Source organism: Ostrinia furnacalis, unplaced genomic scaffold (assembly GCF_004193835.3).
Source record: "Ostrinia furnacalis isolate ACB-3 unplaced genomic scaffold, ASM419383v2 OfSCF6976, whole genome shotgun sequence".
NCBI lineage: Eukaryota > Metazoa > Arthropoda > Insecta > Lepidoptera > Crambidae > Ostrinia > Ostrinia furnacalis.
In genome coordinates this window covers 396,935-413,443 of record NW_021137215.1, presented here as the reverse complement: position 1 = coordinate 413,443, position 16,509 = coordinate 396,935, and the positions used below count along the sequence as shown (strand labels likewise).

At 39.2% G+C, this 16,509-nt stretch overlaps 1 protein-coding gene across 1 annotated transcript in view; it reads left to right on the top strand.

Moving 5' to 3' along the window:
* The window catches only part of LOC114363065 (inactive serine protease scarface), an 89,624-nt gene that overhangs the window by 16,854 nt on the left and 56,261 nt on the right, over positions 1-16,509 (top strand). Inside the window, exon 2 of the mRNA XM_028318671.1 lies at positions 7,031-8,351. Coding sequence (XP_028174472.1) covers positions 7,035-8,351 — 1,317 coding nt within the window. The 5' untranslated portion in view covers positions 7,031-7,034. The remainder of the gene's footprint in view (positions 1-7,030; positions 8,352-16,509) is intronic.

Genomic DNA, 16,509 nt, shown 5'->3' with positions numbered 1-16,509 from the left:
ATTTTACCCTTGTAATTCCACTCTAGTTACTTTGGTTAACAAAAAACTGTAGATTTTGCCAAAATACTTACTACTTTTTTTTAATGCAGAACAAGGCAGGTATTTGACCACAATCGCACCTGGTGTTAAGTTAGATGCAGTCTAGGATAGTACATAATTTATCTGCCCTGTAAGTGCCTGTTCACTCTCGCCTTGAAAAGGCCCGGATTATAGTGTTCAGGAAAGACAGCAGCAGGCAACGAATTCCAGTCCCTAGCCGTTCGTATTATAAAAGAATTATCGAATCATTGTCAAAATATCTTCAGACAGAAATACCAGTAAAACTAGGTCATTTAAAATGTGCGCGATACCCTCCGGTCATATCGCTGGCTTTAAAGCGTCCGTTTAACATACGAGTGTATTACATACAATATAAACGATACTACGCCCAAAGATTCGGTGAAAGTGTTTATATAGTATGATGCTTTAATACTTTAAGATGCTTCTAAGTGGCGATAATAGGCAAGAGCTTTTTAACCTACAACGCAAACGTAAAAGAGGGTATTGTGTTTTAACAAACATGTTCTTTTATGACACTAGTAAAAAAGGCAGTCATTTACGCCCGTATTCACAAACATTACTGTGAGGTCTTACAGTGCGCGTGGACGCACAGGGTGACACACGAATCAATCACAGAGCTCTATCAATGTGTGCGTTCGATTTGCTACTTCACTTAAGCAAACATCGTTTAGTCTCCACTGCAGGAGCACGCCTCTAATTGACCAGAGGCAAGAGGATTTGTCCTACACTCCCCACGCTGGCCAGACGGGTTGGGGAGGCCTGGTGCTCGCATATTTGTCCCTTAGTCGCTTCTGACATCCACGGGAAGAGTGGGATTCTTCTATTCGACTCTACAGAAACGATACCGTTAAATGTATCTGTCTACAACCATTTAACGGTATTAAGAACAATTTATTTATCTAAAATTAAACTTTGTTATGTCACCTGTCATCCGCTTTGCGCTGGAGGGAAGTCGAACCTAACTTCGAACTCCTCCTAATGTTCTTCTAATTAATTTTGTTGCGGGTCCACTGACAGTTTAACTTTCCCCCGGGACAAACTTGAGCGTCACTGGTTGGGTTATTGGCGGTCAAGCTGTAGATCCTGGCTACACAGGAGTTGCAGTTGGGAACGAGAGATCCGAATAGTCCCGTACTCTAACGGAACCACACAGTTAAATATCTACAATCATTTAACGGTATACTGGGGCTTAGCAACAACTTATGTATTTAAAACTAGCTTTCCGCCCGCGGAATCGCCCGCGTGTAATTTTTTTTGTCACAAAAAACTTTATCGCGCGCGTCCCTGTTTCAAAAACCGGGATAAAAACTATCCTATGTCCTTTCCCGGTACTCAAACTATCTCTATGCCAAATTTCATCAAAATCGCTTCAGTGGTTTAGGCGTGAAAGCGTGACAGACAGACAGAGTTACTTTCGCATTTATAATATTAGTATGGATTAACAGTATATTTGAACTAAATGTCGATGTGCATCCTGTATATCGGTAAATTGTAATTTAAAACTTAAAACTAGATCGGCAGACATGTCTGCTTCCGTTACCTAATTACCAAACGTGATAAGAACTGGTATTAGGATAACAGATTGGCAATTAGTCTAAAGATTTAATGCACTAGCTTTTGCCCACGACTGTGTCTACATGTTCAATAATGACAAGTAACTCTCTTTATATGAAAAGCGAAACAGTGACAAAATATGGGACTATTCCCACCTCTCGTTCCCACCGCTGCAACTCCTGTGCAGCCAGGATCTACAGCTTGACCGTCAATAACCCAACCAGTGAAGGTCAAGTTAGTGGAAAAGAGTCTAACTTCTCGTATGTTCTTCTAATTGATATTTATATTGCGGGACCAAAGACAGTTTAATTTTCCATCGGGAACAAAAGTTAGTTAAATTTTTATATAAAAATAATTAAATATCCAAATCGTTTTAAAATCCTTGAACATTCACGAATCGAAACGAATTTTCAGCCAAACAAAATAAATGTTTGTATTGTGCGGGGTACGAACCCACAACTTCTGGCATTGTAATAACAAAACCACCTACAAATTCAACCCACTGCGTGAAAAACGCCACTGACCCTTCGTGTCACACTTATAACTACATAACATTACCCACATTTAAGCAGTCGGCTAAAATCGGCAAACAACTTAACCTCCGTAACCTTATCATCACAGCGTAGGCGCAAGGCCGTTGAAAGCCGGTAGGCGAGCCACAGTCTAGTGATGGGACACTACCGATATCGATACTACTTTCTAAAGAGGAAAGATTTGATTGTTGGTTTGTATTGAATAGGTTCAGAAACTACTGGACCGATTCGAAAAACTCTTTCACCGTTAGAATTCTACAATATTTCTGATGAAAATAGGCGGTACGAAATTCGCCGGATCAGATTATTGTTTAATCCTCCGTAGTTGATGAGGATTCCGAGTCAAGCTCGCTTCTATCTTCTTACTTTCTATCAGGTGAGGAGGTGCAGGTTAACAACTTCCATTGTGATGAAAAAGGATACAAAATAATAAATAAAGCCTTTGATTGGTCTAAATATCGAAATTCAACTAATTAAAAGTTGAATCTATACTTCAAATTGTAACGAGTTTAGAGCTCGGTTCTATAGTGCGCACCTAAATCTTGATATTGATTTGAAATCAATTGATACTTGAATATTATATCGATATTTAAATCGATACGTACACAACACTAAAACCGGTGGCCAAACTTGTAGGTTAACCGAATAACTTTGGCATGACGAAGCTTATGTAATGAAGCTTAACGAAAGTGGCTTTATTATTCAGTTGAAGCTTACACCGGTGTACCATCTCATAATATGTTTAAAACAAGCTGTGCCCGCGACTTCTTACGCGTGAAAATAGTTTGAATAATGGGCTGTAGGGTGAAGTTATATAGCCTTAAGCCTTCTTCGATAAATGGGCTATCTAAAACAAAAATATTTTTTTAAATCGCACCAGTCGTTCCTGAGATTAGCGCGTTCAAGCAAAGAAAGCTTCAGCTCTTCAGATTTATATTATTAGTATAGAGAAATAAACTAGCTTTTGCAGCTGTTTTGCCCGCGTGAATTAAGTGTGCTATAGCCTGTGATAATTAGGGATAATACCTATAACATTCTGATGGTGAAAAAATTATTGAAATCGGTTCAGTTGTTTTTGAGTTTAATCGCTACAAACATACAAAAAATAATAGCTATAAAGCAGCTTTTTGCCCTGTTCTTCTGGCAATGTATAATAGGACCATCCCGACTCTTCCCGTGGATGTCGTAAGAGGCGACTAAGGGACAAATATGCGAACATCAGGCCTCCTCCCCAACCCGTCTGGCCAGCGTGGGGAGTGTAGGACAAATCCTCTTGCCTCTGGTCAATTAGAGACGTGCTCCTGCAGTGGAGACTAAATGACCTGATGATGTTACATAATAGACTTATGACCTTATTAAATAGAGCACATTTAAGATGAAGATAAATACTCCATTGTATACTTAATGTTATTACAATGCAAAACACACATCCATTCGTACCTAATCAATATTTGCGATCTGGGAACAATATATTTTGATAGGTATCGAGGGTCTTATAGACTTATTTGGTTAGGTCGACTGTTAGAACTCAAATACAACAAGTACAATTAAATATCGAATGACACAGTATAGTTTTGTCACGTAAATATTTCTATACTAATATTATAAATGCGAAAGTAACTCCGTTTGACTGTCTGCCCGTCTGTTTGTCTGTCACGCTATCACGCCTAAACCACTGAAGCGATTTTGATTAAATTTGGCATAGAGATAGTTTGAGTCCCGGGAAAGGAAAGGTTTTTGAAACAGGGACTCGCGCGATAAGGTTTTTTTGTGACAGACAAAATTCAACGCGGGCAAAGCCGCGGGCGGAAAGCTAGTAATCTTATATATCGTAAAATGTGAAGCTGCTTCTCAGCACTTGCCCAATGTTGTTCTCGAAGCGCGCTGGCAGGGTAAAAAGATGAGACATGTAGAGGCTCCTTAAGAGCAAAATATTTGACGATTTGTAAGTACTATTTTTAGTCTATACAAATAAAGAACATTTTAATAATAATAATAAAAATCGTTTATTGCTTGCTTTACAAAAAAGAAATTACAAAAAAAAACTTATATTAAAAAGGTGGAAGCAAATTTTGACTTTGATTTATTAGATTCTATAGCGACCTCCCCGGCTTTTCACGGTGCTATGTATTCTTCTTCTTGTCGTGTCGACAACAAACCTACACAGTGTCAGCCCAAAACTCCGCTACAAGAGTGTTGTCAGTAGCATTCATTAAATCTTCCTGCGTGCAGTTGTTTGGGCACGCAGGGCACGACATCATGTGCTTCATCGACTGGGGAATACAACCACACTTGCCGTATGAGTCCCAAATTTTACACGGGGGGGTTCCTTTTAGAATGTATGTGCTCACTAAGATGGGATTTTGCAAAATTCAACCCCTAAGGGAATAAAACGGGATCCACCGTATGAAGTCGCGGGCGGCCGCTAGTTATACATATAATCCTTCCTCTTGAATCACTCTATTAGCCAAGCTGAAGATCCTGACTGTACTAGACTATACAGAAGATAGATAAGTCCCATTAACTTAACTTTAGTTACTGCCTAACTTTACTGTGGTCGCCTACGCTCAGCCTTAGACTGAGTCTGATTCATACGCCTTCGACTTCCATTTATATCGACACTTAGTACAGCAGAGGTGAAATGAGTAAATCTCTACATAGGTAGTTATCAGTTTTGGCGTAGGCGTAGTTATTTATAAAAATTTGACAGCTCACACTTTACCCTGGTTCATGATTCATACGTACTTCTCGTGGCTGTCCAATTGTATGAAACTAGCTGACCTGGCGAACTTCGTACCGCCTATGTTCATCAAAAATAATGTAGGATTGTAATGGTGAAAGAATTATTCAAACCAGCCCAGTAGTTTCGGAGCCTATACAATACGAAAAATCCGGGAATCTCGGGAAAAGAAACAAATACCGGGAATTATTAAAATCAAATTTCCCCCGGGACAAACTTGACCTTCACTGGTTGGGTTATTGGCGGTCAAGCTGTAGATCCTGGCTGCACAGGAGTTGCAGTTGGGAACGAGAGGTGGGAAAAGTCCTGTAAAGGTTGTACAAATGCACCTTACTGCAGCATTCCTGCACTGTGTACTTTAACATGTGATGCATCGTTTCTAATTTGGTTCGGGCAACCTTGGACGCCGTCTTTGAACTTTTCTTCAAATAAATGACATTATATTCTTAGGCAGTTCTGTCGAATCATTAATTAAAATCAACTTTGTATCAGTTGAGATTGATTTAAGCGATAGGCTTTGGCCTTCTTACCTAAGTATTTGGACAAATCCTCAGTACCATAATATGAAAGCTAAAAATCTTGATTCAGAAACTAGGGGTAAGATAAAAGGAACAATCTAACCAATACATCAATACATCAGTGAACGACAGGCTTTTCGTAGGATTTGATTAGGTAGTAAATTGTACCACAAAATTTGGCTAATAAATTAGTTCTCGATTGGGTACCGTTTCAAAAATTAGGATAAAAACTATCCTGTTTTTCCCTGGCTCTCAAAAAGTATCTCTATATCTTTCTAAAAGTATAATAAATTCAGTTCGATTTAAGCGTGAAAGAGTAACAAATATCCTTACAAACTTTTACATTTATAATACATATTAGTAGGTAATTAAGCTTTAATTTGACACTAAAATAGTGTCATATCCGACGAAATTCATTAAAAACATAACCCATCTTCTCACAGGCGGGCAAGCCATCATCATTCCAAACAAAAGAGCTCCACGTTATAGTTCAAGGGCGTATATTTTAATACTAATTATATACAAATTTATCTTCGACGTATCTTCAAATTCGAGTTAAAATAACTACGACTACGTCAATATTGGTTCCTCAAATATTGGTTTCTTAAATAGTAAAGAATCTGTGGTAGGAATACCAAAAAATATTAACTACTTAGCCGGCGACTTCGCACGCGTGAAAATAGTTTCAATAATATTTCCCGTATTTGTGACATTTTTCTTTACTGCTCCGCCCCTATTGGCTGTAGGGTGATGTTATATAGCCTAAAGCCTACCTCGATAAATGGACTATCCAACGCACAAATATTTTTTCAAATCGGATCAGCAGTTTCTGAGATTAGCGCGTTCAAACAAACACATTTTTCTAAATATAAAAGTTTGTTAAAATTGCGAGCCTAAGTTACTTAAAACGAGTTTGATTTTACATAAAATTTATTTGTATTGATGATAAACCATGATTATATCATCGAATATGTATTTGTCCCTATTGTGTATTGACTTGCCTTAAAACGGACTTTAAACTCATCAACACCTGTTTATAATCAACCAGTTTTTGTTGACAGTATCCGTAATAAATCAAAATTAATATTTTTTGTAATTCGAGATTATGTCATAAATACCTACCTATCTTCATTTTATTAATGCGATTGTTAATTTTTGTTGAATCATTCCAGTCATATTAAAATGGCGGCTTTTGTTAATAAATCTTCAGTGAAACAAAACTCAATTAAAATGTCTTTCAAGTTATTAAATAAAAAGCTTAACGGGTTTTAAGACTGAAAATATATGTATAAACACTCATTTAATATATTAGGTACGGCAGATAATCAAATCAAATCAAAACATTTTCTCAATATTTAATAGGTACTCAATACTCAATCGTTTATTGCATAACCACATTAGCACATTCACATTAGGTCTTACAATTTAGGCAGTTATAAAATATAGCATGATATATTTAATAAATTATATTCTTTTAATTAAACCTTTGAGTAATTTAGACGTAGCTTACCCCTCAATTGGAGGCTAAGTTTGTCTCAGTGGAAAGTTAAACTACTTATCATGGGACCCGCAACGAATCTAATAATTTGTGTACCAAAATTGACGTACCATTTCTCTTGTTCCAGAAAAATGAAGCCACTACAGGCAGTGGTGGCCATCTGCCTGGTCCTCGCCATAGGCGCTCGCTCCGAAACCCTCGAGAACACCAAGGAGTCTACCAAAGACGTCATTTCAGAATCTGAACAAAGCGAACCTCAAGCAAGAGCCGAACGCTGCACAAGCTGCTCAGGAGGCGTCAAGCTAAGCTTCAAATCTCCCAACGATGTGCTTGCAGCGATTCAAGCGCTGCCCGGAGGAGAAGTCCACACTCAGCAGTCTTTCGAAGGCTGCTCAAGCGACAAGGGCTGCGCTGGACTGAAAGTAAAAGATGGACGCGTCGTCGAAAAGTTCGGAAACGTAGACGCGTTCCAAGCAGCTGCAGCCGCTGATACTGGCAACGAATTCCAGTTCCATGCTGGCGGTGGTTTGGGAAATGTCTTCGAAGGTGGCATCCCTGATGGAGGTCCATTCTGGTGGATGAACCAGAACTCGCCATTCAAAAACGGCGCCGCTGGAGGAAACTTTGAAAAATTCAGCAAATCGTCCAGCTCTTTCACTAGCAGCGGAACAGCAGGCGCTGGTGGCGTTGATATCGCTGCGAATCCATTCCTGAACGGTGATTTCTCGAAACTGGCAGGAGGATTCGCTGCTGGTGCTGAATCTAAGCCCGGATTCTCGTCTTCTTCATTCGAATCGTCCTCCTTCAGTTCTTCAAGCAAAGGGGACGTTGATATCTCGAAGAACCCCTTCCTGAATGGAGGCGTTAAGTTCGGACAGAACGGTTTCGCCGCGCAAGGCGGATTTGGAGCTGGAAGCGCGCAGTTTGGCGCTGGAGCGGCCGGTGCTGGTCAATCAGGCGCAGGACAATCCGCTAGTCAATTTGGAGCAAGCCAAAGCGCTTTCTCTGCATCTAACAACGCATTCGGAGCTCAGGGCAGTCAAGGAGCTGGAGCTGGAAACAGCGGGCTCACATCAGGATCCGCTCAAGGCGGTGCCTTCGGCGGCAGCTTCTCCGGCTCTGCCTTCAATTCTGCGTCCAACAAATTCGGTGCTTCAGGATATACCGGATCCTCTCCCAGCCCATTCACGGCTTCAACCGGTTCCAACGTGAACCTGATCCAAAGTTCGCAAAAAGGCAGTGAATTCGACTTCGAACAGCAGCAGCAAACGCAGCAGAACATCGATGAGGCTTTCCAATCGACTGGAAATGTGCATGCCCATGAGCATTCTGGTGGAGACTTGCAGCAGACCTGTGCTGGACAAGGCTACGTGTGCGTCCACAAGGCTCAGTGCAACAACGGTGTAGTGAACACGAACGGAGCTGGTGTTGTCCAGGCGAGAACCCAGGTGAGTCTTCTTGGTTTTTTTTCGTTCTTGTAACATGCAATAGGTTAGAATATTATGAACAGATTTGTGATTTTAAGCACACTTATCAACCCGGAAACGAATCATAACCGTATCAACTCAAGGCGGTCAGTATTCTTTGTATGAAACAACGCAACAACGCATACTTATCCGCGCCGTAACGTAAACGCCTCGCTTTGCGGTTAACAGCACGGTGAAGGGCGATAGTGTGTTGATCCCTTTCCAGGTCGATAAGTGTGCTATGTACCTTAAAAGTGATGAATTCTCTCCAAGGTCAACTCTGGCCCAAAATTATAGGTAATCTTTCAGCGGTGCAGTTTGCGTTCTTAACTCGTGCCCGCACGGACAAATCGCATCAATACAAATTATAATAAAGACTGACAAAGTCATACAGGCTGCGTTCACTTTGACCACAGACCGCAGATCGCAAGTGAGGCAAATCCTTGACTAAACAATGCCAATAATTGTTTTCAAATTATCATCATTTACTGTCTAAAGACAATCTATAATGTCTTCGGGCTATATTAAATGGTCAAGGCACACAAGATTCCACCGTCTTATAGGTCAATCATTAAATAGGCATTATTTGGACATTAAACAACTATGTAACGTACTGTTAACACTACAAAATAAACACAGTATTAACTGCTAAAGAACCAAGCAAGTGACTTTTTATCTTCGTTCGTTTTCACTAAGAGACGACCCTCTCTAATTTACCAGAGGCAAATGGAGGATTTTTCCTACACTCCCCACGCTGGCCAGACGGGTTGAGGAGGCCTGATATTCGCATATTTGTCCCTTTTAGGTTATGATATTTTGTTCCCAAGGATACATTTAATCAAAAGATAAAAAGTTTGAGAGAAATAAACCCATATAAGGGTTAAATAAATATAGTATGACTATTTAAAAAAGAGCTTTCACATTTAGGCGATTTAGCAGCGCGACAAACGCGCGACAGACGCGCTGCCGAAAATTTCATACTATGTGCTGTGTACTAAAAACGCCGCTGTCGCGCACTGATGTTGCGCTTCTAACGCCCTAATGCTTTGTGAAAGCGCTCTTGTATTCATTAAGCAACATTTGTTGATAAACTGTTTATGACTAGTGTGAAACAAGTTTACCATAAACACAGGTTTCTGAAACTTGGCCGTCCACACTTGCTCTCCACTCATAGCGGGGAGCACGGCAACATGTATCATTAACAATGTTTCATCACCTATGTTTATGGACTGTTTATAAACTGTTTACAGAGATGATGACGATTATGAAACTTTGTCTATGAACAGTTTAAAAACAGAGTATCAACAAATGTTGCCTAATGAATACATGGCTTGACAAACTACATTTCGCGGGCAAAATCGCAGACAAAAGCTAGTTAGTTATACTTGAACTGTACTTAGACCAATCATCAATAATATTGTTTTGTATACGTCCGCATTGCAAAACAAACGTGGTTTACAAATTTATCAAACGCTATCTTACTAAAAGGTTGGCCTGTCAATGATACCATCAAACGTGACCTTTATGTCATCGCGACCTTTGCTTTTTGTGTATTTAACAAACTGTAGGCAGTTTCTGCAAGTGTGACCCGGAGGTCTTCGGTTTGGTTCCCTGCTGGGGCATAGTATACTAGCTTTCCGCCCGCGGCTTCGGCGTGGAATTTTGTCTGTCACAGAAAGACTTTATCGCGCGTGTCCCTGTTTCCAAAACCGGGAAAAACTATCCTATGTCCTTTCCCGGGACCCAAACTATCTCTATGCCAAATATCATGAAAATCGATTCAGTGGTTTAGGCGTGAAAGCAAGACAGACAGATTCTGATAGACAGACGAGTTACTTTCGCATTTATAATATTAGTATAGACTAGGTTTGTATGCGTGAAAATAGTTTGAATAATATTTCCAGTTTTTGCAACATTTTCCTTTACTGCTCCGCCCCTATTGGCTGTAGGGTAATGTTTAGCCTAAAACCTTCCTCGATAAATGAGCTATCCTATATCATATAATATCTAGTTCCTGAGATTAGCGCGTTCAAGCAAACAAACTCTTTAATTTTATAATAGGTAGGTACTAGCGGCCGCCCGCGACTTCGTACGCGTGGATCCCTTTTTATCCCCTTAGGGGTTGAATTTAGCAAAATCCCGTCTTAGTGAGCACCTACGTTATAAAAGAAACTCCCATGCAAAATTTGAGACTCCTAGCACTTGTAGTTTCTGAGATTTCGTGATGACTTTCGCTTTTATGGATATTGATTAAGCACAGATAGGCTCCGAAACTGCTGGACCGATTTGGAAATGTCTTTCACTATTAGAATCGTACATCATTCCTGATGAACATAGACGGTCCTACGATCTGATAAAGGTAGCAGGAAGGCGCTGGATGCAGGCCGCTACCAACCGTGCGATGTGGAAGTCATTGGGGGAGGCCTATGTTCAGCAGTGGACGTCCTGTGGCTGAAATGATGAAGATGATGATGACAGGCGGTAGGAAATTCATCAGGTCAGCTAGTGGGCTTAAACACACCTCCTCTGCGATGTCGGCTAAAAGACTCATCTGGCTATCCTTCGTAAGGACGTATAGGTAATAAATTAACATACTCAGAATTACAAAACTGGCTACAGGAAGGCTTGAAGCGATATCTTTATAAATGATTAATTTATTTCTGTTTTGGGGTTCCATAGAGATGAGCAAAAACTTTGGTACTTATTTTATCAGTTTAAAAAGTGTTGTTTTTTGGAAACTCTTTCATCTAAAAATAATTTGTCAAAATGTATAATGACAAAATCAGTAAATCAACATAAAACTAATTATTATAATTTTCTTATTTTTCCCTTTCACTTTTTTATGCAGAAAAAGGCAGGTATTTGACTGCAATCGCACCTGGTGTTAAGTGAGATGCAATCTAGGATGGTAGGTATAGTTACATAATTATTATCTGCCCTGTAAGAACTTATTCATTTCATCCACTCTTGTAGCGGAGTTTTGGACTGACACTGAGGTGTGTTGTCGACACGATAAGAAGAAGAAGTGCTTATTCACTCTCGCCTTGAAAGGCCCGGTTATTGTTTAAAAAATTGATATAGAAAAAGCAGGTTGTGTCTTCACAGTTTTTAAAATAAACTGGTTGAATGACTAATCATTATTAATATTAAAATCTAATTTATATAATCCAAATCAGCTTACATATTAAAATTTTTCTAGGCCAAATCCTTTGGCAAATTAGAGAGTTTTGTCCTTCTGCAGTGGAGACTAAATGACCTGATGATGATGATTCATTTAATAAAATAATATTACAGGACTTCTATGATAAAATGAATTAGTGATTTTTATGAAGTTGTGTCCATCAAAGTTCATCATCATAGGATGGGACGTCCACTGCTAAACATAGGCCTCCCCCAATGCTTTCCATGTTGGTCGATTGGTAGCGGCCTGCGTCCAGCGCTTACCTGCTACCTTTATGATGTCGTCTGTTCACCCAGTGTGTCTTAATATCATTAGCTAAGGCGACAAATACCATGAAAAATGTATACGGAACCTAATGACGTCAACTCAACTGTCATAAAGTATTTTTGAAGACGATTTATGATTCAAGGTGCTTTAAAAGAAACCAGGATACGGTGATGACAAATATGCCTTATGGTTATGGTCATGGCAAGGGTAAAGTGCTTATTGAAGACTAGCTTTTGCCCGCGACTTTGTCCACAAAAAGATCGGATTAAATAACACATAACGTTGTGTTATAAAGTCACTGACTGACTGACTCATTTACTCATCACGATATCTCAGAAACCACAAGTGCTAGGAGTCTCAAATTTTGCATGGGGGTTTCTTTTAGGACGTAGGTGCTCACTAAGACGGGATTTAGCAAAATACAACCCCTAAGGGGGTAAAACGGGGTCCACGCGCACGAAGTCGCGGTCACCCGCTAGTATCGTTATAAAATTCAACATTTATAAGGTCGTCTGTCCATCGAGCGGTCATAATACGCTCATTAATTTGCTTTGTCCTTAAAATATTTTGACCATAATGTCGAGTTATATCCTAATGTCTGGTATATTCTATGTTAAGAAGGAAGCTTTAAATTTATGTAAATACATTAGATGGAGACGGACTTAAGCAATTGTGGAAAACATCGCTTTAATAGATAGCTAAAACATGTACGGTCAGCAAAGTTATTGTAAAAATATTGTGGCCGATTTTTTTTCCAAAATGTAATGAAAATTAAAATCATTATCAAAATATTTATATTAGACTAGCTTTCCGCCCGCGGCTTCGCGCGCGTGGACCGCTGAACCCTATGTTTTTCCAAAATAAAATTTAGCCTATGTTACTCGTGGATAATGTAGCTTTCGAATGGTGAAAGAATTTAAAAAAATGGTCCAGTAGTTTTTGAGCCTATTCATTACAACCAAACAAACAAACATACAAAATAGAACACTAAGAAATAACATAGTATACAACTAATATTGTGACGAGTAAAAGAGCTTTTTAAAAGCTTTTTTTATCCACAATGGAGAAATTCTTGGCCTACGTCTCACCTGATGGAGTGACGATCAGACCGAAAAGAAGCGAGTTTTACCCAGGATCCTCAACCACAAAGAAACTGGCTACCTTACTTGCAACTGCCGAAACATAACAATACTGTTCTGTAATCTATAACGAAGTCAGAATTTAATAATAGTATTTTTTTATGGTTAAATTATGTATTACCTGTAGCTATCTTTTTTGCTGACTCTACCAACAAATCTCGATGTCCTTTGTACACAGTTTCGTAGCCGATCCCGCGACCTGTTGCCAAACTGATTTTTATTTGCCATGCGTTTGAGACACGTTGTTGCGATAATACGATAATAGATGGCGCTGTGTGTCTTTTAAATCGCAGCAATGGTTGGTTGTTTGTTTGGATATGAAATTAATACGTGTATTGTTCTATTATTGTGGCTTTTGAGCCTGGCTTTTGGAGTTGTAGTCCCATTGGTAGCTGTATTACACATTTCAAAGTATATATTTCAAATTCAATGACGAACGCAGGACCGGCTGTCATGGAAATCCTTTGTCCAGCAGTGGACGTCATTTGGCTGAAACGAACGATACACGTCCCAAATATAGCTTGCCTACCACTTCGGGACAACATATGGGCTGGAGCTGGGAAGTCGAACCTTAATTTCGTTAAACTTAACATGGGAGATGTTCTTCTGATTAATTTCGTTGCGGGTCCAATGACAGTTTAACTTTCCCCCGGGACAAACGTGACCTTCATTGGTTGGGTTATTGGCGGTCAAGCTGTAGATCCTGGCTACACAGGAGTTGCAGCGGTGGGAACGAGAGTTAGGAATAGTCTCGTATATTGGCTGGAGCTAAGAATTTTTATTACTATGTAAGTCTTATTTTCAATTCTGCAGAAACTAAAATGTATCTATACCTTTATTGATACTTAAATCACAAATTTAAGATCTACACTGTCTAAATACTTATTTTCAATTTACCGCACAGACTTGTATTAAAACGTGTCGCATATTTCAAGTGTGACTCATAGATAGACAAACTTGACAGCTGTTTAACATATAAATGTTTATGTTTATTGGTTGGCGACTAACGAAACTTATCTTGGAAAATGTAGGTATAATTTTGATATTTTAATACTTTTAATAAACTACACATATCGTAGATAATAAATACAGAGTGATTTTCTTATCAGTATCCAATTTTTTTGATAAGCTCTATCGAATAATTTAACAATACAACTTTATCTTAATTTTTTTAATCGTGCTTTTTCGCGAAAAAAAATATCGAAAAACTAATTCGCGGCTGCTCATTTCTTAATTTTTAAAGGTTAAGCTTATTTTCGCGCACCATTATGTCAATTTAAGCTTTGGAGATAACTAAGTACGTATTTTTCTACGGAACGAAGCAAATTATCCCCGTGTGCCAATTTTGAAACCTCGCGCAAAGGATAAAAAAAATGGTTGGTGGCAAGGCTTGTTCTAAGTCCGCCAGGCTAGCTACCACCATCTTACCTAAGTCTGTCGCCATAACAACAATGTTATCAGCATTGTTGTGTTCCGGCAGTTAGAGGTAAGATAGCCAGTTCCTCCGTGGTTGAGGATTCCGGGTGAAGCTCGCTTCCACCTTCGGCCTGATCATCACTTACCATCAGGTGAGATACAGGCAAAGAGCTTCCTCGTTGTGGATAAAAAAAAATGAAAGTTACTGGTTCTAAGTCGCTCCTAAAAATTTGGATACTGATAACAAAATCCCAATATTATATGAGAAAGTAGCTCTGTCTGTTAGGTACTTATTAATGTGTCACTATCATGATGCACTGAAGTAACGAGAATTTAACTAAGTAATAAATAATTCTCAGTACCATTTATTACTTACATAATAGTAATGAATGGCGATCTGTCCGTCCTACCGTTAGCGTCTTGGGAACTAATTAGTAAAATTAATTAAAAGATTCAAATAAAGGTTAATGAAACCAGTTTGATTTGGTAATGTTTTGATGCGGATAACCTTTAAACTTAGTAACTCCCAGTCTTACTTTAAGACTGCATTTTAAAACAACGCTTAAAACTAGATTCAATTTCACTGCAGGAGCACGTCTCTAATTTACCAGAGGCAAGAGGATTTGTCCTACACTCCCCACGCTGGCCAGACGGGTTGGGGAGGCCTGATGCTCGCATGTTTGTCCCTTAGTCGCCTCTTACGACATCCACGGGAAGAGTGTATCCTATTCTCTTGGTCAATTCAATAACACCCGTATCCACAAACGATGCTTGCTTAAATGAAGCAGCAAATTGAACGCACAGCGTTAAACAGCGCTTGGCTGGCAGCCTCAATATGGTCTCGGTCAAGAGGGCGCGCAATCCGCAATCTTCATCGTGTTGGTTCCCGCTGAAAACCAGCTTCTTGACATGGCGCTTGTTATGTCGAGTATAGCTGAGCGGACGCCTCTTCAGCATAGCTTGTAGTTTAATGTTATATGTACTGTATTTTTATTTTATTTTCTATGCTGAATAAAGTATTCTCATTCTTATTCTATGTGATTGGTTCGTGTGAGAATCTGCGTCCACGCGCACTGCGAGACCTCATAGTAATGTTTGTGAATAAGTTCGTAAGAATCAAATCAAGAACAAACGTATGACAATAATTATACTTTACATTTTCCATAGAAATTATGAATTCTCGGTACAAAACGGAAGTCACGAGATCCAAGTAGGATTTGATTAAAAAATCAGAAAAAAAACAGATCGTGTAAAACAATGAACAATGAGTCGCACGGTAAAAAAAATAATTAGAGACACAATTATTTATGGATTGCGATGAGCGCGTGTTTGTGCACTTGAACTTGGATGTTGATTTTGTAGAGAATTACTGATAAAAACTCATTTACTTATGCAAATAGGCTTTTAAAAAGCACTTTTACAGGTCCCAGTATTAACCCTACCACTGCTTCGGGACAATAAATGGGCCAGTGCTGAGAAGAAGCAGCGCAAGAAACTCAGTCACTATAATTATTTATATGATCCCGACATCTATAGGTAGCAGGAACGCGCTGGATGCAGGCCGCTACCAACCGTGCAATGTGGAAATCATTGGGGAGGCCTATGTTCAGCAGTGGAAGTCCTGTGGCTGAAATGATGATGATAATACCTGGCAGATCCTGCAAAAAAACAGTTCCAACAAAAAACGGAATGTCTCTATGGTAAAAGGCCTTAAAAGGCAAACACACGTTGTGTCTCACTTGGTGGACCGACGATCTGATGAAGGTCGCGGGAGGTACCTGGATGCGGGCAGCGCGACCGGTCTTACAGGAAATCCTTGGGGGAGGCCTTTGTCCAGCAGTGGACGGAATTAGGCTGAAATTAGAAAGTAAGGGAACTCTATTAACATATTACAGTACCTAATAATTAGTGATTTCACACTAATAATAATAAGTATAACTCGGTTAGACGTGTGGAATGCATATTTTAAAATAATGACTCAATAACCAACTTATAATTATAATGCAACAAAATTATAATAATAAATTATATTAACATCAATAGACATCTACGAGGGATTCTACAATTTATTACAACAATTAAAACTGTATAAACATGTAATAATGTAGTAAACAATATAATTATACATAATACATCA